Source organism: Panonychus citri, unplaced genomic scaffold (genome assembly GCF_014898815.1).
Source record: "Panonychus citri isolate SS breed McGregor unplaced genomic scaffold, ASM1489881v1 Contig00102, whole genome shotgun sequence".
In the NCBI taxonomy this organism is placed as follows: domain Eukaryota; kingdom Metazoa; phylum Arthropoda; class Arachnida; order Trombidiformes; family Tetranychidae; genus Panonychus; species Panonychus citri.
In genome coordinates this window covers 463-24192 of record NW_026515507.1, presented here as the reverse complement: position 1 = coordinate 24192, position 23730 = coordinate 463, and the positions used below count along the sequence as shown (strand labels likewise).

Below are 23730 nucleotides of genomic sequence, written 5' to 3'. Positions count from 1 at the left end.
ATGATCAACTTATTATTTATTATTCATCAATAATATTTATTAACAATTGTGATCAACAATTAGGTCAAGGTTTACTATCGACCTGTTGTAACAAAAAAGTGTTAAATGTTAAGGTTAAGGGTGGGTATTTAAAGGTGTGTTAATGATTAGTATTATTGGTAAAGATTAAGGAAGAGAGAGAGAGAGAGAGAGAGAGAGGAGGGAGGAGAAAAAATCGAATTTGCTGATTAATTATGTGAGAATATATTTATTCTTGGTTGATTATTATTAGTCTTGTTATCGAGAATTATTTTATGTGTATATACTTTTCCATGAACCAGAGTCATTAATTCCCTTGAAATCTCCATTTCCATTGATTCTTTTATAGAATTTGATATATATTTATGTCCACCGATATAAAAAGAGCGAAAATTTAATAATAATGACAAAAAAAAAGATAAAGTTTCACGAATTTGGGACAAGTTTCCAATTCGACTTTAATGCTGCCATCTGGTGACTTTCGAACTCATTATTAGATTTTCGAAAGACTAATAACTATTCGGGTTGACCAATAGGTGTCACTACTATTCACTACTTTCGTTTTCTTTTTTTTTCTTTGTCGATATTAAATTTAATTGTTTCAAAGATCTAAACCAATCTGTGATCCATTCTTTATTCAAATTTATTCAATCAAATTGTCCCAAGGTAAATTGTCAAATCAATTAATTAGATTAATTATGTTACCTTACAAAATGTCTTCGTTTCTTTGAATCTTTGGGTTAATAATAATAAAGAAAGTGAACAAGTGGTGTCATCTAGTGTTTCGATTTACAACTAGAATTGGGTCTTTCTTTTTCTCTTTCTTTTTTATTGTCGCAATCTCTTTGTTTACATTTTTATCTTTTGTTAATTTTTCTTCCCAATTTCTGTTTATTTATTTCTCTGTGTGAGAATTAAATTGTTTCATTTTTACTTAAATTAATAATTTTCTCTCCAATCTAACCAGTCTCTCTGTTTCTCCCTCACTCTTTATGTATTTATCGATAAAAGTGTAATAACCATGGCACAAAGTGTTCCCTGTTCATCATCATTTTTACTTAGACAACAATTTGATGATATTATTGAAGAAGTTGAATCTCACCATGAATCTCATTCCCATGAGAGTGATATCATTTCAATGCCCGACATTGACTATCCAATTATGGAACAGATAACAATCCGTGGTAACGGTAATATGACCCTTTTCGGCCTATCAAATACATTCTCCAATGAATATCCAACCAGTTTAATTGGTAAAGTTTCAAGGGAAGAATTTGAAGGAACCATTAACCGAGTTAACAATCTATTGAAAAGTCACCATTCAATTAATGCTCGTCTTCTTTTGGTTGGATGTTTATGCTGTTGCTGTTCATTTGGTTGCTCTCTCCTTTGGCCTACCCTTGCACTATCCAAACGAACAAGAAGCGCTCTAGAGAAACTATTGTACAGTGAAAATAATCGATTATATCACAAATTGGGCCTTAATTGGAAATTGGGAAAGAAAGATGTCACAATAACAATTCTTTCATGGATTACGTTCTCATCATTGAATTTCTACCTAAATATCATATTTATCTACCCGATTGATTGACTTTTTCTCTTCCTCTCCCAGTCATCGGTATATCGATAGATATTACCTGTTGAACTACATCTCTCCTCTCTCTCTATCTCTCTTTCACCATCGTTTGACCCTCATCATCAACAATCATCCAGTAGTAGTCACAAGAGCAGCAAGAAATCAACAACAACAACAACAACAACAAACCACCAACAACATTATGTGACTAGCAACAGGTTTTGCTTTCCCTACCTTTCACCTTAATTTGACTTAATTTCTAAAAAGGTAATTGTTAATTTAGAAAAAAAATCTTCTCTCCTTAAACAAGGAGAATAGAAAATTATCAACACGATGAACCTAAACCTTAATCTTTCCTCTAAAAAAAATCAAGATCTTCAGGTAGTTAGAAGAGAAGAAAGAAAGTAAATTCTACCCACAATCAAAATGGCTTCTGTTTGACTTTTTTTCTCTTCTTCTTATTGTTCTTTTCTCTTTCTTTCTCTCTCGTCATCATCATCTTTTCATTATATTATTTCTCATTCATTCATTTTCTCACTAACTTTTTTCTCTCTCTCTCTCCCTTTTTATCTTTTTCTAGCTTCTTGCTGTGCACTTGATCTCATCATTGATTTCATCATCTCAATCATCCTCTTCATCTCCTTCAATCAATCAAGGTATCGGACCATGTCAATAGAATTGATGTATTTATATATATATCATTAATATGGTTCATTCGGTGCAAACTTGGAACTGGAATCCATCTTAAATTGCAAGATAAAATACGAGTTTCCATCATCATCATCATCCCTATCACCATCACCATCATCATCTTCATCATCATCATCTGAAAATATTGTTTACCGTTATATTTTTTTTTCTTCGTCTTCCCTCTTCTTCGGTTCATTGCCACTGATTTACCTCTTTAAAATTGATTTAATTAATTCACAATCCATCGATAATTTTTGCTTATTCATTTAAAACGTTAGCTGTTTATTGGTAATTTTTTTTTCCTCGCTTGAGCCTTTAAGCCATCGCATGTATATATAAATATATACTATTTATATATTTACCTGTTGTATTCATCCAAAAGATCAGCTTAATTTTCAACTGTATCTAAATCACAAATCATTTTAATTTCCCAAATCATTCAATCATCCATTGATAAAAATTGTACACTAAATATATTTATATTTCAACCATCAGAATTGTTAATCAATTCAAAGTTTTACCAATACGTAGTAATCATGATTCAAACTGAGTAAATGATAACACTAATTTCCAGTCTAATAATTATCCTCTTAGTTGAAGACAAAAAAAACGATTTTCTCTCTCTCTCTCTTAATTACAGATTCAACAGGTAGATTATTATTTTATCCTGAAAAGAGAGAGAGAGAAAAAAAATCAAGAAACAATCATAATCGTTGACAATTAAGTTAACAAAAGTATATTTCGATTTGGTGTATAATCAAAATCGCAGAGCAAACAAACAAACCAGCGCAAAGAAAAAGTTGAAAATAATAATTAGTTAAGAAAAAGTTTCGACTGTATTTTAGAATTACCAACAATTACAACTCATAAAATATAATTTAATTCGTATGGTAATTAAATTGTAATATGAATTAAGTTTTTAATGGATGACAGAGATGGAGAGATAATTAGTATGAAATTAAAGGGAAAAAGTCATTCACATTTACAGTTAGTAAACGACAATTGAAATTTGCGACTTTGGGTTAAGGTAATTTTTTTGTTTTTTTTTTCTTCTTCGAGCTCAGTTAATGATAACAATCAACTGATTACAGTAACAATTGTACGGTACAATTGATAAACGTCAAGGGAATGAAAGAGTGAGAAGAAAATAAAAGAAAATATCTTATTCGAATTTCTCTCTCTCTCTCTCTCTTCTCTTACAAATGCTAAACCTTTTCTTTCTTTTCCCTCGTCATCATCGTCGCTCTCTTAGAAAGCACCTATTATACGTGCTGTGTGAGTGAACACATACCTTTCTCTCTCTCTCTCTCTCTCTCTTCTCTCTCGATTTGACTCACTCAATTCTGAATCTATGTTTTTAGGTCGAGTTAACGGACTGTTGAAATTGTTCATGTTCATACACATCAAACGCATACACTCACACAATATAACAGCGATCTTGAAGCCCGTTTCTTCATCTTCTCTCTCTCTCTCTCTCTCTCTTTTACCTGTTCAACTCCTTTTTCATCATCTTTCTCTCTTTCTTTCTTTACCTGTTACTCATTCACTTGTTTACACTCAGTTTCTCTCTCAGTTCTCAGGTGATTAAGGATATTGAGTGAGAGTTGAACTTTGAAGTAAATAACGAAAACCAGGTAAGAAGATGTAAGTCAAACATATAATATTGTAGCTTAGAATCATTATTAATATTATTATTATTGCCATAATGGTTGCGAAGATGATGATAACAATCAAGAATATAAAAGATATTGAGTAAATATATTATTTCGTTAGTGAAAAAAAAGAGAAACGAGTTTAATAACGAAGTGAAAATCTTGATTCCATGATGTTCAACGGGTTCATTCATTGAAACAGGATTCCGATGAAAAAGGTAATAGGTAATTCAAGAATGATTGGCCTCTTTTTTTTGCTTCTTTTTTCTATCTTCTTTTCTTTTCTTTTCTTCTTTCCATCATCATCATCATCATCATCATCTTTCGTTGAGATGTGACGTTGGCCTAATAAAATAGAAGAAAATTAATATAATAGTTCAAAGATTTTAAGGTAAGATTAAGATGGAAACAGAATCTGGGTAAATCTGGAAATCTCGTTGAGGTCAAAAGATGAAGATGATCACTAATGATGGTTAATGATGATCAAGATGAAGATAAAAATGATGAGGATGATGACAAGTTACTTTAAATTTTCCTTGGTGTAGATCAATCTTCTCATAATATTATATACACAAAATTTACGTGTGTCTATCTCCCTGTACGTCAATCTCATTGGGTCAGGTCATTATTTTATATATATAATACTTGATAACTTTCCGTCAAGATGCCAAATCGATTTAAAAAACTCGCCTCAATTGTTGTTGTTGTTGTTTTTCTGATACCGTTTATTTGTTTACTGGTCTGCAATTGATTGTAAACAATTTAGGTAATTTAAAAAAACGCTTCTATTTTTATGCCAATTAATCTGCATTAACTTATAATTCATGTTGACAGTTTGTATGATCTTCTTGTTCAAATATTAATTATTGATAATCTATCTCAAAATCTCAGGAGTAATTAGAATCATCATCAGCATGGAATCAGATTTTCTATTTTATCAATTAACTTTAAATCGTTGTCGAAGCGAAGAGAGAAAGAGAGAGAGAGAGAGAGAGAGAGAAAACCTTTTTCTTCTATTACCTGGAGAAAGAAAAGAAAGAGAAACAAATTAATTAATTGAGAAAAGTTTTTCCACAAATAACGAAATTAAATTATCATCATCATCAACTAACGATTATTATTACGATTAGAAAATTAAAATGGTAAAGAAGCATAAACATTAAGGTTCGTTGAGAGACAAAACTTTTTAAACGAAAAAAAAAGTTTAATCATTAATTGTGTCGTTATCGTTGTCAACGACCTACGTTAACGGGAATTTGATTTTACTTTTGTACGAAATTTAATCTTCGTAGTTAAATTATAATGATCACTTTTAAAAGTTAATCATTTTCCTTTTTTTTACCATTAATTTACCTTTCGTTTGGTTTGTTACTCTCTTTCTCTCGTGTCTCTTAATTCACCTGCTTAATATTAAATTAGCATGTTGATCATTTTTATGGGTCAAACAATTAGCCAAAGGCGGGAAAAGAATTAAAAATTATCAGGTTATTTAGGGCACAGGCCCCTGAATGATAAACTCTCCGAATAGGCAGCAACTTATTTGGAAAAGGTAATAATTTGTTAACCGTTAGTTTCTCGAATCAAGTGAAAATAGTTTTCGCCTCAATCAGAATCAGAACTTTTTCTCGCTTTTTATTCATCTTATATTATTTTCCTTAGTTTATGAAATATGATTATCTCTTTTTTCCAGTCTCTCTCTCTCTCTCTCTCTCTCTCCATGAAAATGGGTTAATCGAGAAGACGAATTGAAGATTTTTCGATGAGAAGGAGAGTGGGTAAAAACTGACGAAGGTGGATTAAAGTTTGTGTGTGAGTGTGATTATTATCATGATAAAAAGGGAGCAAAGTGATTAGTAATAGAGAGAGAGAGAGAGAGAGAGAATGAGAAGAGAAAGAAGAAGAAGAAAAAAAGAGAGAGAAAAACAGTTAAGATTATTGTTGATAGAAAATGAGAAAGAAAGAGATACTTAATGATTCGAGACTTTCTGAACAAATTTTCTTGTTTCAGGTTACAAGTATGATCATGATGGTGGAGAGAGAAAAAAAAAATCAGGGAAGGAGCAAATTATATGTATGAAGAGAGCAAGAGTGAGAGGTGATGATGATGATAATGGAAGTAACTGACTGAGTAAATTATCTAATATTCTGAAGCTTAAAGGCAGTTGGGGAAAAAAGAAATGGTTACATCGTAGGAACGAAAATGATCATTTTCTAATAGTGAAGCCTCGAGCGATTGTTATTTTCTTCGCCATCATCATCATCATCTTATCTTCTTTAATCTTCTCTTTTCTACCTTTCCTTTTAATCGTCTCTCTCTCTCTCTTTTTCTTTCTTTCTTTCCAAGATGGAATTAGACTTAAATTAGGTCTTCGCTCCAGCAGAGGATTCGCCTGATTCTTGAGATCCAACGAATCATGAAAAACTATAAAAGGAGAGAAAAAGGAAAATAAAACATGATATGATTATCTAATTATTGTAGAAGGAGGGAAATCGAGAGGTGGTGGAAATTCATGGTGAGATAATAATGGTATTGAATGGAATAAGAATTAAAGAGTTGAGAGTATTCAGCAGAGAGAACAAGTTCTTTTTTTTCTTCTTCTTATTGTCGTTCATTTTTCTCAATCTCAATTCAAGAGAAAACTGAGTAACCTCTTTGATTGAACTAACAAAGTTTTCATATTTATCATGCGTCCATCTGAAAGAAAAGAAAATGAATACATCAACAAAAAAAAGAATAACAACAAACAAAAAGAATATCTCATTCTTTTCCCACTCTCATCATCATCATTTTTATCTTCTTCATGAAAAGAATGAGAGAGAAATTACACAAAAACCTGTGAAGAAGAAGAAGAAGAATTTAGGACAAACATACTTTAGAACTCATTCATCGGTGGAGTGGGTCATTCGCAAAAGGAGTAGAAAAAAAACAAGAAAAAGAAAGTAAAAGAAAGAAAGATAAGGATAAGATTAAGAGAGAGAGAGAATAATCAACAGGTAAGATGATGACGAGAGAGAGAGAGGGAGCGAGAGAGGAAAGATAAGTGCATATAAAAAATTGCGCAAAAGAGGTAAGCCAATTGAAGCCCTTCGGTAAAGAGGTAAAGTTGCCTTACAGGTACCTTGAAGGGATAAGAGAGTGAGTGAGAGAGAGAGAGAGAGAGAGAGAGCATCATTGTGATGATGAGAGAGAGAGAGAGAGAGGTAAACAAAGTGTCTGAAGAAAGAGATTCAAAGTAAGTGGGAGGTTGTTCATGGGAGGCAACGAGATTGAGAGAGGTAATGATAAGACGTAACCTACGTTCCAAGCAATTTAAAGTTACCTGTTTATTTGCCTCCTCCTCTTTTTTTAAGGATTATTAGGTAACTAGGTACCGTTAGGCAAAAATGTTATTTTGCATAATTTTTTCTGGTTCGCTGTTGTTTCGGGAAAACGTTGCAAGAACAAGAATCAAAATAAAACACGAAATCAACAGTCAACCCCTTTTTCTGCCTCTTACTACGTTCACATTTCATTATTATCCAGGTTACCTTTTACCTTCTCTCTCTCTCTCTCTCTCTCTCATCATCATCATCTTATCTTCCTCTTTCTTTTTGTTAGCAAGTTACTTTTCAGGTCTTCTCTTTCTCTCTCTCTCTTTTACATTCTTAACCAAAGTTAACTGTCAATGGAATAGAAAGAGAAAAAGAAAGAGAAGGAAAAGATAACGGTACTATTGGTATGAAGAAGAAAAGAAGAGACGAAATCGGCAATTCTCTTCTGGCTTTTTCTTTCTCTCTCTCTCTTTCTTTCTTACTTACTTTATTTTCTCTCTCAAGGTACAACCTATTTTATCATCTCAGGTCTCTCCTTCTCGAGGGCGGTTCTTGAGGGTTAACAGGCCAAACTAACGGTACCAGAAAGAAAATAATCCAGGACATTTGACAGAATAGTTTCTGACCTTAACATCATCTTCATCTCTCTTTCATCATTTATCTTCATTCAGTGGAGCTTCTTCCATTCAGTTTTCACCAAATTTCTTAAGACCTGTGGCAAGGTGAGAAAGAAAGTAAATTTTAGTGAGTCAGTTCAACAAGATTAAGAGTGGGAGACAAGGGAGAGAGAGAGAGATGAAAGATTGAGATTAGTTTCATTTTGTGCTACTTACTTATTACCGTAGTCATTTAATCATTTACGTTGATTAAAGTTCAATTTTCATCATTTATTATAAGTTTTTCATCTTTTACTTTGAACTTTTTTTTTCCTGTAAATTGTGATCATCATCATGATAATCAACTGTTCAACAAATTACCGTTAATATATCCAAGTGATCATCTCATTTATATTTTTATCGATGTGAACAATTTGGAGTAAATTGTTTTCGCTGAAAAAGTTTTTCGTTAACCATCAATGTTAAACTTGAATTCACCTCGAATATTAATTTCCCAATGGACTTTGTTTCATCTTAATTGTGCCAATAACCGATCAAATCTCAATCAAACTGTCAACAATTAACAATCAAATACACAATCGATTACCAATTGTCTTCCCTTTTTTTTCATTCGTAGAGTTAAATTGTTACTTTTGTTTTAACTGTTCAAGTTACTTTGTTTGTAAACAAAATTTTCTTCATAGTAACAGTAAATTGTTACAGTTAATTGTTAGCTAATCATCCTTATCATCACCATGTTAGGATCATCAGCATCTTCATCAACACCATCAATGAGTAAACCATTAAGACTTCGTCGGGTTAATCATTCCGATGAAATTGTCTCAGGCTTTTCAAAGTTACTCAAAACTGAATCAATGACCGATGTAACATTGATCTGCAACGGAGGTCAAACTATCCGTGCTCATCGTGTTATTTTATCAACATTTTCACCCTATTTTAAGGCCATTTTTGAAGCACAACCCTTTTCAAATAATCCATGCCAATATCCGGTAATTGTGATTAAAGATTTAGCCCTAAGTGAATTAAGGGCGATTGTTGAATTTATTTACAAAGGTGAAGTTTCAGTTTCTCGAGATAAACTTTCAGCCATTTTACATGCAGCTCGAGCCCTCGAAGTAAGCGGATTATCTGACCTAAAAGTGGAATCATCTAGTTTACAATCTTCTGGTGTTGCCGCAGTTATGGCCGCAAATGGATTTGGATCATCGTCTCACCACAATAACAATAATAATAATAATAATTCTCATGGTGATGGAGATGCTAAATCTTCATCTTCCTCATCAGGATCATCTTCATATCAGCAACACTCATCCTCTTTACCTGTTTCAAATTCACCCAATTCCACATCAACCCATAGTATCCTTGCTTCGTTGACCTCTGGTCATCCTATGGGATCACTAAATCTATCAACAAATGGTTCATCTTCAATATCATCTTCATCTGGATGGAAACGATCATCAACTGAATCGTTAATATCTTCATCTCTTTTCTCAAATGGTATTGATTCCCATGTAATGAAAAAATCACGGATTACGGTTGATGGTAATTCCAATGGATGTTCATCAAATTATTCGGATAGGCTTAATTTGGGTAATTCCAATGGTGATTATACTCACCATGGTTTAAATTTGTCTTCAGCTGAATCGATTAGGAATGCACTGTCATCACCAGCAAGATTCAGTTCAATTTATCTGGTTATTCAACGTCACGAGAAATACTTCATGCAACATTGAATCAACAGTTAAAATCACGAAACATGACAGTTGAACAATTTCTGGCCCAAAAGCATCAACAGCGCCAATTAAAGTCGCAAAAGTTACGATCCCAACAAATTCAAGCTCAAATGAAACAACAAATTTTACAACAACAATTACTCAGAAATTCATCAACTTCATCACCACAACAACAACAACAATCTCAACCTTTATCATTGGTACCTGGTTCTTGTTCATCAATCTCATCCCATGGATCCAAGGGTTCACCTTCACGTTCATGTGATTCCCCGACAGTTTCAGGAGTTTCCGAGGCATCGAAAAGAGCATCAAGTCCAAAAGAATCATCAACACCCGAATCTGGATTAAAAGTAAAGATTGAATGTCAATCATCAGAAGAGATTAAAGTTGATGATGATGATAAACCTGAAGACATGAGAACCAATGTAAATGATGATAAGATTGAAAGGGAAGATGGTGAGGATGTCCGTTCTGAGGGTCATGATGGAAATGATGAGAGTAAAAAAGGTAATGTTACCAATAGGAATCAAGAATCGCGTCGAGATGAAGCCGATGATAATCAATCGGATGATGAAGATAAACCGTTACAATTAACAATTGAAGCGAATGGTGGATCAGGGGAAGATGATGAGGAAATTGATCGTAATCATAATGGAGATCGTGATGATAATATGAAAGATTTGAATGCTGGTGGAGAGGAAAATAATAATAATAATAATTCTAATAATAATAACGATGATGGTGATACTGAGAGAGGTGATGAAGAGGCTGATGAAGATATTGACGATGATGATGATCACCGGAATGGTGAAGGATCAACAGGAAATAACATGATGAATAACATTAACAGTTCAAGAAAAAGGTTCAACCAGAATGGTAATCAAAGTGATGAGGATAACGATGATGAGGAAAACAATAAACGAGATGATGATATGGATGAAGAGCCAATAGTAATCAATACCTCGGTTGAAGATATGGATGGTTACATGAGCGATGAGATTAACGGTGATAATGAAGATTATGAGGTTGACATAGCAAAAGGTGAGTTAAAGTGACAATTTAATCAATGAAACATCAAAATTGATGAGGAAAAGATAAATTATCAATTATGATCATTAGGGTTTCTCTCTGATAAATTGGACAAAGATTAACCCAAAAGGTGATCAGTTTGATTTCCACAGTTAATCCGTTTCTCTCATCTTTTCAATCCGATTCTGGTTAATCTTCAGGTAGATTGTTGATGAATTATTGATTGTCTTGTGTTCCCAATTTTTAATCAGTTTGTTTTTGGTTTATCGGTTTCTCTTTATTATATCTTTGGTGCTTCAAGTTTTCATCATCCATCATCATGTTAATTTAATCAGTTAACCTGAATTTTTAATTTCTATTGGCGATAATTTTGATTACTGTTTTCAATGAATTGCTCTAGATTAAATTGTTCAATCTGGTGAGAGACATTGAATACAAATCTCAAACTAATTAGATTGTGTATTTCCTGTAATCAAGGTTAATCTTGACAATTTAACTTGAATCTTATCCTTTTTTTTTTGTTCATTCTCAGGACATTGAATATTATTATTATCATAACTATTTACCTGTCACCTTTAAAAAGTTTTACCTAAGAAAATAGGAAACGAAATTATCTCTTGGAAACTTATTATTATGAATTAATTAGCAATCAAGTTAATTGTAATAAGAAATTATGAGTTAATTTCAATTCTCAAAGGGAAAACCCTATCAACATGTTTACTAATATTTTCTTGTGATCTCTCAACTGTGAGTTAACTGTACCTTTTTATTCTTATTCTTGATTAAGAAATTTATATATATAAATGTAGACATGATTAGAGTTAATCAACGATAATCAATTACCTTGATTGTTGTTTAATGTGTGTGATTTAAAAAAGAAGCTGAAAAAATGGAAGAAAAAAAAAGAATTGAATGAAAATAAAAAACAATCTAAGATTCAGTTATCTAATATCAAGAGTAATTGAAACAAGTACAATGAGAGATTTGTGAAAGTTTCATATTATTAGGTAAGAGATTTGATTCTTGATTTGTTGTTGATTAATTTTTTTTTTCTTCGTGGAAACAATTAAACCTTGATAACAATGGTTAGAAGGTTAATCACATGACAATCAATTGATTTAGGTCGAAGGTCATCGTCCAGAGTAAAAATTTGTTCATTTAGGTGACAAGCACTTTAATCGCAAGGTTAACAACAATGTAAATCATGTTTTCTATTGTTATTTATGTTAACCAATTTTAGGATTTTTTTATTTTTCTGGGTTACACGTTAATCTGATTACAATTTAATTCTGATTCTTAATTTCTGAGTTTTTTTTCTTTCTCTCTCTCTCTCTCTTCATCTTATTATTATCTTTCTCTCTTCTGTATCTATACGATTCATTGTTCATTTTTCACTCAGAATTATTAAGAAAAGATGAAAGAAAACTTTTGGAAAGTTGTTCAGTTCGTTTATCGTTTATCTCTCATGATCGTGATTTCTTTTGAAACTTTTCTCTCTCATCTCAATTCTAATATAATAGTAAAGATATTTTCTGTTTATATTCAATTGGATATTCATTAATTTGACTAACATGATATTCATCATCTAGAACATGATAATCATTAAGATTTAATGATTTTAAGATGAGAAAAGTTTTCATCTCTCAAATTGATGGTCAGTTTTGTTGATTATTGATTAAAATATTATCCATATAATTGATTGATATTTTGGTTAATTTGGTCAAGTGAATTTAAATTATTCCAAAAGCCATAAAATATAATTGAGCTGAAATTTATTTCTTCATGATGATAATTTGATTAAACTGTGACCCAGGGGAAAAGTTCTGATGATCAGTTTAACCAATCAGATTATGAACAAAATGAAAATTATGCTAAAATGAAACTGAATTGACTTTTAATGGTTGAGATAATCAACTGGTTATGTATCAATTTGATGTTCAGGTGAAACCAGAATTTTTCATCATCATCATCATCATCATGTCCTAGTTTCCTACTGACCAGAAAGAAGATGAAGATGAGAGAGAAAGAGAAAAGAAAGAAAGAAAGAAAGAAAGAAAGAAAGTCAATTCTTTTCTCTCTTTCTATCATGAAATTTTTTTTCTTCTCATGGTAAACACTTTAAACGGAATAACGAATGAGGCCCGAAAATAATAATAAGAAAACCAGAAAAACTTTGTGGTCACTCTGTTGACCCATTTTCCAACCTTCAATTGGGTTGATTCATTAATCGTTTAAGGTTATGAATGATTGTTAATCCACCCTGCTGGTTAATTGTAGTTTAATTCACTCTTTCTTTCAATCGTAATCTTTTCTCATCTTGTATTTTATTACGAATTAACTTTTTATTATACTTTTCTAATAATAATTTTCTCTCTTCTTTTGTTTCCTAATCTTCTTAATCCATCATCATCATGTTTGGAATTATCCATCTGGTATCATAATCATCATGTTAACCATCATCATCATCATCTGAATGGATTAACTCTCTCTCACCCATTTCAAATGGAATCTCAATTGACTTTGATTGTTTAATTTTCGCATTTGATGTTTGATTTTTTTCTTCTTCTTCTTCATCATCTTTAATGTTAATCTATTTGGATTAAATTTAGATTTAATCTTCCAACGACAACAACAACTTCGATTACAACAATTACAACGTCAACATCTTTATCAATTATCTCAACAATCATTTCATCACGATTCTCAAGAAGCCAAATTAATTGAATTCTATGAGCAATTACAATCAATGGCTCCATTTAATGGTAAACAGATAACCAATGGTGATAATCATTCAGATGATCAGGAAAGTTTCATGGATGATTATCATCCTTCTGATAAAAATATTCGTAACCATCATGCTAATTCAGTGGCTTCCCTGGCAGCTCAGAATCGCTCATTAGCAATGTTAGTCTCTAATCATAATAACATGTCACTTGCCGCTGCAATGGGTCATCATCCTGGCCTGATGGCTCCAAGTAACGCTATCCCATTACCCTTTTCCTCATCTTCATCGGCATCATCTTCATCTTCATCCCCACTCAACAATAACAGGATTAATAGCACAACCACAAACTCAACAACAACAACGACAACAACATCAACACTGAATAACAATTCTATTGGTAACAATGGTCACTCAAATGGTGGATCTTCAACACCTTTAGCCACACCCGATTTCTTGCAACCTCGAGGACCCGGAAGACCACGAAAAGGAAACAAAGCTCAAGACATTAGCCCGTGTCCCGAATGTCACAAAGTCTTTGTCCGACCCGATGTACTTAAGCTTCATTATCGCTCTGTTCATCTTAATGAACGACATCCCTGTAATATGTGTCCAAAAATATTCAAATGGCCTGGTGACCTTTCAAAACACAAGAGGACGAAACACCCTGAGGCCATGGCTGCTCAGGCAGCAGCAGCAGCCGCCGCCGCAGCCGCAGCAGCGGCTATCAATCAATGTTAATCTTAAATATCATCATCATCATTATTATTATTACAACAATTCATCATCCGGGCCAACAATCAATTCTAGAAATTTAATTTCATTCAATCATCTCATCATCATCATCATCATCTTTTTAATTATTATTATTAAACTGCCTTACCTTTTTTTTTAACGCACAAACATTGATTAGTTAATTATCAATTTTATCGATTGATTTAATCATTACAATTTCATCATCACCACCAATTTCATCATCTTCATGATAATTATTTTTTTCTAATTGTAAATTATTGGTTAATTGTTAATCTTAATCCATATAAATTTTATACTCATCACTTTTTGTTCATTCATCTTCATCCCAATCATCATTTGTAACTTTTTTGCTTCTCAACTTAATCTAATTGTTACTGATCAATCAGAAAAAGGGGAATTAAGGATTAATTGATTAACATGGATTAATAATTTAAATCATATTTCTGATAAAAGAAAACCAAAATCGTGATAAGCTGCACAATCAAAGGAATCAAATCAAATCAATCATCACAATTAACTTTTTTCTGCTCTTAATCAGCTCTCATTTTTTTTTATCTCTTTTGCTAATTGTTGTTTACTAATCACATTTTGTTAATTGTTGGATTTATATTTTGTTTAATTTTCTCAATTAGAGACTCATCATTACCCATCATCTTCATCATCACCTTCATCATAATCAGTTAATCAACTTTAATATTGATCAAATTGATTGTATTTGTTTAAAATTGATCAATAGATGATGAAATTAATTTTATTGCAAATGATTTCTGATCAAACTAAATTAAAATTGATTGAAGTTAAATTTTTTATTCAAAAATTGATTGTCCCAAAAATTACAATAATCTTTCATATTTAATAGACGGAATTGATTGGTTAAATTATTGATTAATTGTAATCAATTATTAAATGATCAGGGTAATTGTTTGGGTTTTACATTGACAAGATTGTTGATTTGATATAATAATATGATTGAAATAGTTAATCACAATCATTAAGAACATTTAAAATAATTAGATTGTTATAATTAAGAAAGGATGGATTAGATTGTTGATTGATTGACTTAGTTGATTTGGATGGAAATCAGTTAATTATTGGCAAATACAATTAAATTTAATTTCTCTCTCTGAATAGATGAACATTTAATTTTCCTCTTTTTCTTAATTTCTTGTTATTAATATAAATGGACTAGGAATTCAATTGGACTAGAATGAGCGATTAATGTTGATTGATTTTTTTGTCAATTGCTTATTTGGTTTGCTGGTTAATTGTTGATTTCTTTTTGTTGATTAATTGTTTCAAATTGTTGATCGTGATTAATTTAAGGACAACAATGTTTAATCCTCATGTAAGCTTGTCGACGAAACTTTTTCGGATAATATGTCCAACCAAATAGAGGATCTTTGGTCATTGTTGTCATTTCACCGATAATTGTTGTTGATGATGATGATGATTGTTGTTGATTTTGCTGTTGGTGTGGAGGTGGAGTGGGTGGTGGTGTTGTTGGCGTATTCATTTGTTGCTGTGTTGATGAAGGTGGTGGTGGTTGTGGTGATGGACTAGAAGATGATGAAGATGATGATGATGATGATTCTATTGTTTCCATAATTGGTCTTGATTTAGTTGATGTTTTTGGTCCTTGGGGTGGAGGTGAAGATGATGTGGATGAGGATGAAGATGAAGATGATACTGGTACTGAGGGAGATGTAGGTGAAGTTGGTGTTGTTGGTGAGGTCAATGCTAAAGGTAATTCTGATTCAGTTGTTGTTGTTGGTCCAATTGTTGGTTCACAATTTAGCAAAATGTTGGCAGAGTTTCTGATTAATGGATATTTAGTTGAAATCGTAGGTGAAGGTCCATGTGAAGGTCGAGGTAATTTAAGCGGTGGTGTTGGTGGTTGATGCGATAATGAACACAACGGCGATGGCTTATATGGTGATCTTATCGGTGATTTAATTGGTGATCTAATTGATGGAAATTTGATTGAACATTTGGAAATCAATGGAATTGGTAATTGTGAGTTAATTGTTGACAATTCGATTGGATTGATTGAAGATGTTTCTTGTGAATCAATTTTCACCGTTCCAGTTACACAAACAGTTTTTGTCCTTTTAAGAGGTGGAGGTGATGATGAAGGCGGAGGTCGAGATCGGTTAGTTTGAACAAACGATTGGGACAAAGGTGAAATACTACCATTGGATATCGGCGAATTGACCATTGTCTGTCCACTGGTACTTTCTTCACCTTCGATTTCAATGAAATCACCTTCATCTTCATCCTCATCCTCATCATCAATTTCACCTTCTTCTTTACCGAGTGTCTCCTTCAGGTCACCTAAAGATGAACGGGGCTTATGCCAACGGCGATGTGATGCTAAATTGGCTGGACAATTAAACACCTTGGCACATTCGGGACAACGATGAACAACATGAACTATTTTACTACAACGATGTAAGGCCAAACTGAAGGCGTTTTCAAATTTCTGGCAGCAAAGTCGACAAATATAATCGCCGATCTTATTTTCAATCTTTGCCAATTCAGCTAAAGCTTCATCGGTTAACATAACCATGGCCTCACTTTGCGATAAAATAACAATAAAATAACAACTCGAATATCCTTAATTCTGTTGCAAGTTTGAAGACTTAAAGAAAGTTTGAAACTGGATTAAGATGATGATAAAAGATGACCAATTAAAGATAATCCCATCCTCGAAAACTAATCACCAGAAACAGAATCAAAGTTTTGTCGACTAGAAATTGTGATGATCCTTTGAATGATTAACTTTCGATGAGAAGTTTTTTGTTTCTTCTTCCTCACTTGGTAACATTTACCATTGATTGTTGTTCATTGGAATACAATTAAGTTAAATAAAAAGAAAGAGATACAAATAGAGAGAGAGAAAGAGAGACATATTATTGCACAGAATTAATGAATCAACATGGTGGCGGTTTATTAACCATACAGAATAATCAGAATTGTTAACAGATTCAAATACGAAAATACATTTATAAAGAAAACCAAATGGATTCTCAATGGAAACTGCTTTTCCAACGGTAACTCAATCTCTCGATATCTAAGCGTAAATCCATATGTCTCAACCTTTTTCTGCTTCCAATGCATCTGCTTAATACTCACTTTCTTTTCATCTTCCAGTTTATCTTCTCTTTCTACCCTCTCTTTCTTTATCTTCCTATCATCATTTTCTCTCTCTCTCTCTCTCTCTCTGACTGTTACTTTCTCCCTTTTTAACGGTCGATCTCTAACATAGAGTGAGGTCATTACCACGACCGTTGAATTTATTTTGAATATTCAAGGTAACAAAACACACATACGAATATCATAACATGGAAGACAAAAAATTATCACATTTACAACTAATTAATATTCTAATTAGATACTAAACTGTATAACTAATTAATTGCTCTTAAACTAGAGAGAGAGAGAGAGAGAGAGAGAGAGAGAGAGAGAGAGAGAGAGAGAGAGAGAGAGAGACAGAGACAGAGACAGAGGGAGAAAGAAACAGGATTAGTTAATCTCCTTACCTGATTAATTATTATCCAATTGTTGTTGGGATTAACATGTAAGTGTGGGAGTGTAAGAAAATTTAACGAAAATTGTGAAACAAAAGTCGTGATGATTGTTGATTATCACTCATAAGGATTAGATTGATTTCCTATTGATCACAATCATTTATGGATAAGGTGTTAATCACTTGAGATTAAATTGGTCTAATTAACTGTTAATTGTGGTGATATATTTTGAAAAAGTAAGAAAAATGTTATAGACTAAATAAAAAAAGGTAACATTAAATTTGTCTTGATCCTTGCGAAAACTTTTCCGCCGTTGCCATGACCATAGGCAAAGAGTAAACAAAAATAGAGTGAGAATTGTGAAAGATAACAATTTAAATTCACTTACAATTGAAACTAAATCATGCTCTCTATTAATGACAATCAGTATTGCTCAACAAATTGTCATCAATACAATCAAAATATTGTCAAAAAATCGAGTACAAGGAAAAGGAAAACAGTTAAAATCGATTGAGAGAAAATGAAAAAAAAAAATGAAAATCTGACAAATTTTCATATTAAAATAATAGTTAACAATTTAAAGTGATTAAAATTGTTTCACTTGATTAACTAATCATTTATCAATCGATACAAATGCAATATAAAGGGTTAAATTGTTGAGAAAGTCATTAAAACAATCAAATGAAAGGTAACATTGAATTATTGTTGTTCAACAATTTCCAAGATCAATTAATATCTTTACATGTATTAAGAAATCAAATTTAATCATGATGAACATTTCCAATCAATCAACACCCGAAAGATAATGATAACAATTAATGAATATTGATAAAAGTAATTTGTGATTTGTGAAACATTAACAATTATAACTGTTAATCATTAACCATTAAGATAAAACAGCCAAAGGAATACAATGGAAACGGATCAATATCATTTACCGTTAAGCCTCATACCTTTACCTATGGTTATTATCATCATAAACTATTATTATTATATAAATGCGATGTCACAATTGTCTCTCCCTCCCTCTCTCTCTCTCTAGCTCACTCACAATTTCCCACTCTGTCTACAATGATATCACTCACCTTCCTCCCTCAAGCTCCTTCAAAATAATAATAAAGATAATAATATCTCCGTGAGTTTATGTTTACTATTCACTAGAACTTATTAAGAATCAATGATAACATCGCGTGTTTACCTGCTACTCTATCTCACTTTTCATCATCATCTACTCTCTCTCTCTTTCTCTCTCTCTCTCTCTCTCTCTCTCTCTGTATTTCTTTTATCATTGGGTTACCTGTCCAGAAGATGAAGAGAAAAAAAATTCTCTCTTTGGAAAAAAGGAAAAAACTATTATTATCGATTGATATTATTACTACATGTTCACATAATTCACATTATATTTAATATAAAATACTCTGGGTGGGTGAAAGTGGGTGGGGTGGGTATGAAAATTACGCAAAAAATTTTGCAAACAATTCATTCACAATCATCATCATCATCATCATTAAACCATCATCTAGATAACATAAATTGCTATTCAGAAAGTATAATAATGAAATATAATCACATGTAATCAATATTTTCACATTTTTACCTTTGTTTTCATTTTTTAAATTATTCAATCGTCAATATGAATTATAAGTATTTTCTTGATTCTATCCTATTAATTGTTTATTAATTTACAATAATTTATCATAAACTAGAGGACAAACAATTAACATTTACTATAATATATATTTCACAAGATTTAATCATCAATTTTAAACTCAATCAATCAACTAATTGTTTCCCTGATGAAATAAATTGTAATATCATATTTATAATCATTTCATGATTGATTTGTTGATTCAATTTTGATTAACCTGTTGATTTATTAACTGTCTAATTATTTGTAACAGTTTAATTGAATCAATCGCTTCAAGCATAATTGTTACAACAATTTAAGCGTTGAGATTAAATTTAAAAGTAATATAATAATAATAACTCCCAGTTAAAGTCTCGATACCTTATAAATATTTACAGAGGATTTTTTTATCATCCTATCATCATTTATCATCATTATCATATGTATATATTTTCCCATATAGATATGATATAATATCAACATTAAATTGTTGACAAAGTAACAGTTAAAATAACAATTTAGCTGAAACAATTTCACCAGCAACAATCAACCATAACGACAATTTATCAATGAAAAGTCATGATACTTGAATTTGTGATTATCTAAGTGAAAGTATTCAAATCAACAACAATTTATCCTTACTAATTGTAGTTGATACTACAATTAAACTAAATTGTGACTTGAACAAGGATCAATAATAATACAAATTTAATTGCTCAATACGATTAACTAAATTTAAGATATGAGATAATCTAAATAGTTTCACTGATTATTAAGCTAATCCAATGATTATTATTATTACACTTTTTTTACCAACGGATTTTGGTTTCAACTGGTAACCCAAATGATTAAAGTAACCACTCAATAAACAATTTTGATTGTTGACAATCAATTTTGTCCTGATTGTTATCACAATTTTCCTGATTGTTAATACCAATGTTGATTTAATCATGATTATCCAACTACCAACCACTTATATCACTAATATGATGCAAGGTATTTAATTCAAATATCCATATGTTGGTTAATCCATCTGCCCTCAGCTCTCCCTCATCATCATCATCATCATCATTTATCTTCCTCATCTTTAACTTTCTTTCTTTATCATCATCATCCTTATCCTCGAGTCTCACTCTATTAACTGGCATCATCATCTCATGAAAATTTAAATGTTCACAAAGTTAAGGAAAAAATATCAACACTGAGAAAACAATTAACTGATCAATTGAAATGTAAAGAAATTTAAATTGTTAATATTGTCTTTTTTACTGATTTTAACCGTTGGTGAAATGATTTACTATAAAATCAATTGATTATAAAAGTTGATTAAATCAACAATCATAATCATAGAATCATTGATTGTGATCATTTCCTTTTTAAACCATTAGGAGGATAAACGTAAATATGGAAACACAATTAAATCAATTTTACTTTTCCCGTGTATTATCATCAAATGAATCAACATGTATTATAAACACAGAAAGAAATTCTAATCGATTAAGTTAATTGTAATGACAATAACTCATTATTAAACTAATTGTCATGTAGATTAACATTTCTCATTGTTGATTATCCCTTTTTTTCAAATATTCATTTTTATTTGGATTACAAATGAATTACAATTTATTCAGTAGCATTTTAATTATCATATATTTCTTATTATTATCATGGTAATAATTAAATACATTGAGAGAGAAAGAGAGAGAGAGAGAGAGAGAGAGAGAGAGAGAGAGAGATAAGTAAATTGCTCCACCCAATCAGTAAATTAATATTTAAATTAATTATCATCCATTGGGTTCATCCAGTTGATTTGGTTCATCTCAATCGGTGGTTTTTATTAGTTATTATCATGATAATGATGCGGATGATTAATCAGATGACGCTGATGATTATTATTTCCTTAATTGTAACAATTTATTTTCTTTGGAATCAATTGCAATTCTATTATTTGGAAAACGCAAACAAAGTCTCTCTCAATATTGACAATCTCTCTCTCTCTCTCTCTCTCTCTCTCTCTCTCTATTGTTTTTTCTGCTTCTTTTGATGCTAAACAAGATTCGTGTTAAATTACAATTAATTGTTACGATTAAACATCTCAACAATTAGACTCATTATTTGTCGCTATTAATATTTATCTTTAATAAGCTAAAAGCATCTCCAATGTTGAGATAATATTAATGGATAATTGTTGATTTGTATCTTTATTTTGTTGATATTTTTAATTAATCTAATTGAAATCCATAAGCTGAATCATTTTGATGACAGGGCCATTGGACTGAGTTGGGCAAAAGTTGTTCAGGTCTACGTTTTTTGGCTGATCGATTGTGATAACATTTAATTATCTTAATCAACACGATTATTATCACAATTACTGTTAAACCAATTACAGCTACAATCAACCAAATCTCTGTACCAAAAATTGATTGTTTAAGTTGATCGTTTAGTTGGGATATGATTGAATCAGTAGTTGAATTGATTGGTTCATCTTGATTTCGGGATTGGATTAAATTGTTAAGATCATTGATTAAAAACACTATGAATTTAATCATTTCCAATTGCTCTAAATTGTTACAAGAAAGAAGAAAAAAAAATCAAATCAAATCAGTAGCTGTTTAATATAATTAAAAGATTCAAAGTGTTGTTTTAATTGTTGCCAATCTATTTACATGGCTAATTTTTTAAGAGTTGGACAATTAAAAAACTATTATTATTATTGTGATGATTGATTGATTGTTGAAATTAAGTCATCATCAGTTAATTGTCAACTAAAGGTTATGGACTAAAAGTTATCAATGTCATGGTAAATAAATGAATCTAAATTATTGATTCTGGTTGAATACTCACTTTGTTGAATTTCAGCAATTAAAACCATTGAATTGAATGGAGATGATGATGAATCGTATTCAGCAGTTTTCGGGACAATTTCAGTTAAATTTGAATTAATTATCTCACTGTAATTAGATGAATCAATTTGTTGCAACAATTGAGTAAAATATGAAACGATTTCACTTCGAGTTGATTTGATGGCACTTTTTTCACAAATCATGACGGCATTTGCTTGACAATTAATATCAGTCCACCATGATCTGGAATTGATCGTAACACAACAAAATGGTGATGATAAACAATTAGGTGATTTTGGTGCCCAATTAGTGTAATTGGTCATCTTTCTTGGTGACCATACAATTGTAACATTGGCCTGTTTTCCTCCTCCATGGGACTGAATAGTTTTACCACCAAGCCAACATCGGCTGATCGATGAGTCTCTAATCAATTTGTTCACTTGTTCCGACTCATCGGATGAATCGATAACCAACATTGAACTGTTCAAATTTTCGGACCTACAGAACTTTTCGTTTTCCTCGAAATTTCCTTTTTGAGTTCGATCAAAATAAATACACTTATAACTTGATTTAATGAACTTCCAATTTGGTGGACAGAATTGAATTGATTCCAATTCTGTTGGTGATGAGGGAAAACAGTTAATCAATTGGGTAAAAAATACTAAGAAAATAATTAACACAAGTTGATCAATTTTAATCATTTTAATCACAGATTTGTAAGTACATTTATTCATAATCATTTAGTTAATTGTTTCTAATGTTTAGATGTTTTTAATTGCGCTGTGTATGTGAATTTAATCCTACTGGATTTAATTATTTCTTTGTTTTCATGTTGTATAGATTTCCATTTGTATTAGTTGATTGTTTGAAAATATGTTGCCATATATTGATGATTAATCATGAACAATTAGTTAATCATCTTCTCCAAGTATTATTGGATATATTGATGGGAAGAATATCAGATCGGAAGTTAAACAGGAAAATCAATGATGAGGGAAAATTAAGAAGAGGAAGAGCAAGATTAATGTTGATTAGTGTTGATAGAGTTTAAGTTAATTGAATAATCAAGAGGCAATTAAGTTTAATTATTAGCAATCTAATCACCAATGGTCAGTTTGAATCATTAAAATTTTACCTGTTGAAAGTGACTGGACATCATTTCCCTTAATTTGATGATAAATCAATGGATCAATTTGAATTTTCTGGTTATTGAACCGATTTTTTGTTATTAATTGAAAAGTTTAATTACCTTTTAATTGTTTGAACAGGCTAATTGTCACTTTATTTACCATTGGAAAGGTTAATTTGGTTAACCCAGTTAATAGTAAGTAAACAGAAAATAACCAAACGGTTAAATTGTAATACTTATTATATAAGTATTCAGGCTTATCACCAGTTTCTCATCTTAATTTAATTGTTGCTGCAAAATTTAATCAACTAATTAATTAGCAATTTATGATCAATCAATTTTGATTTTCACTGTCCAGATCAATCATCTTTTAACTTTATCGGATATCATCCAATTGATAACTGCTATTTTAATCAAATAACTTGATCAGTTCCCTAAATTAATTGGTTAATCATTTGATTATATGTTAATTGTGATCAGAGAAAAATAAAAATCGAGG

The 23730-nt window shown here is 31.1% G+C and overlaps 3 protein-coding genes and 1 pseudogene across 3 annotated transcripts; 2 read left to right on the top strand and 2 right to left on the bottom strand.

Annotated features, from left to right (window-relative positions):
• The first annotated feature begins 881 nt into the window (after positions 1-881).
• LOC128388774 (cysteine-rich hydrophobic domain-containing protein 2-like) lies at positions 882-2804 on the top strand (annotated as a pseudogene).
• A 4297-nt stretch (positions 2805-7101) lies between these two features.
• Positions 7102-14888, top strand: LOC128388769 (putative uncharacterized protein DDB_G0286901). Its single transcript, XM_053348223.1, is given in 3 exon segments — positions 7102-9545; positions 9548-10639; positions 13237-14888. Coding segments are annotated over 3 exon segments (2892 nt in total). The 5' UTR covers positions 7102-8599; the 3' UTR covers positions 14091-14888.
• Positions 14889-15214: 326 nt separating this feature from the next.
• LOC128388770 (mucin-2-like) lies at positions 15215-17226 on the bottom strand. The gene has a single exon (XM_053348224.1). It carries the CDS (start codon positions 16669-16671, stop codon positions 15424-15426), a length of 1248 nt encoding a protein of 415 aa, XP_053204199.1. The 5' UTR covers positions 16672-17226; the 3' UTR covers positions 15215-15423.
• A 3598-nt stretch (positions 17227-20824) lies between these two features.
• Positions 20825-22915, bottom strand: LOC128388821 (uncharacterized). The gene is made up of 2 exons (XM_053348282.1): positions 22104-22915; positions 20825-21819 (listed from the first exon to the last, which is right to left on the bottom strand). Exons 1-2 carry the CDS (start codon positions 22840-22842, stop codon positions 21482-21484), a joined length of 1077 nt encoding a protein of 358 aa, XP_053204257.1. The 5' UTR covers positions 22843-22915; the 3' UTR covers positions 20825-21481.
• Between the last annotated feature and the right edge of the window lie 815 nt (positions 22916-23730).

Excerpts from the sequence above, each read along its gene's own strand:
- LOC128388821 (XM_053348282.1), bottom strand. The coding sequence starts at position 22,842 with ATGATTATGAATAAATGTACTTACAAATCTGTGATTAAAATGATTAAA. Across the intron at positions 21,820-22,103 it reads AATTGCTGAAATTCAACAAA|AGCAATTGGAAATGATTAAA; the intron begins GTGAGTATTCAA and ends GTAACAATTTAG.
- LOC128388770 (XM_053348224.1), bottom strand. The coding sequence starts at position 16,671 with ATGGTTATGTTAACCGATGAAGCTTTAGCTGAATTGGCAAAGATTGAA.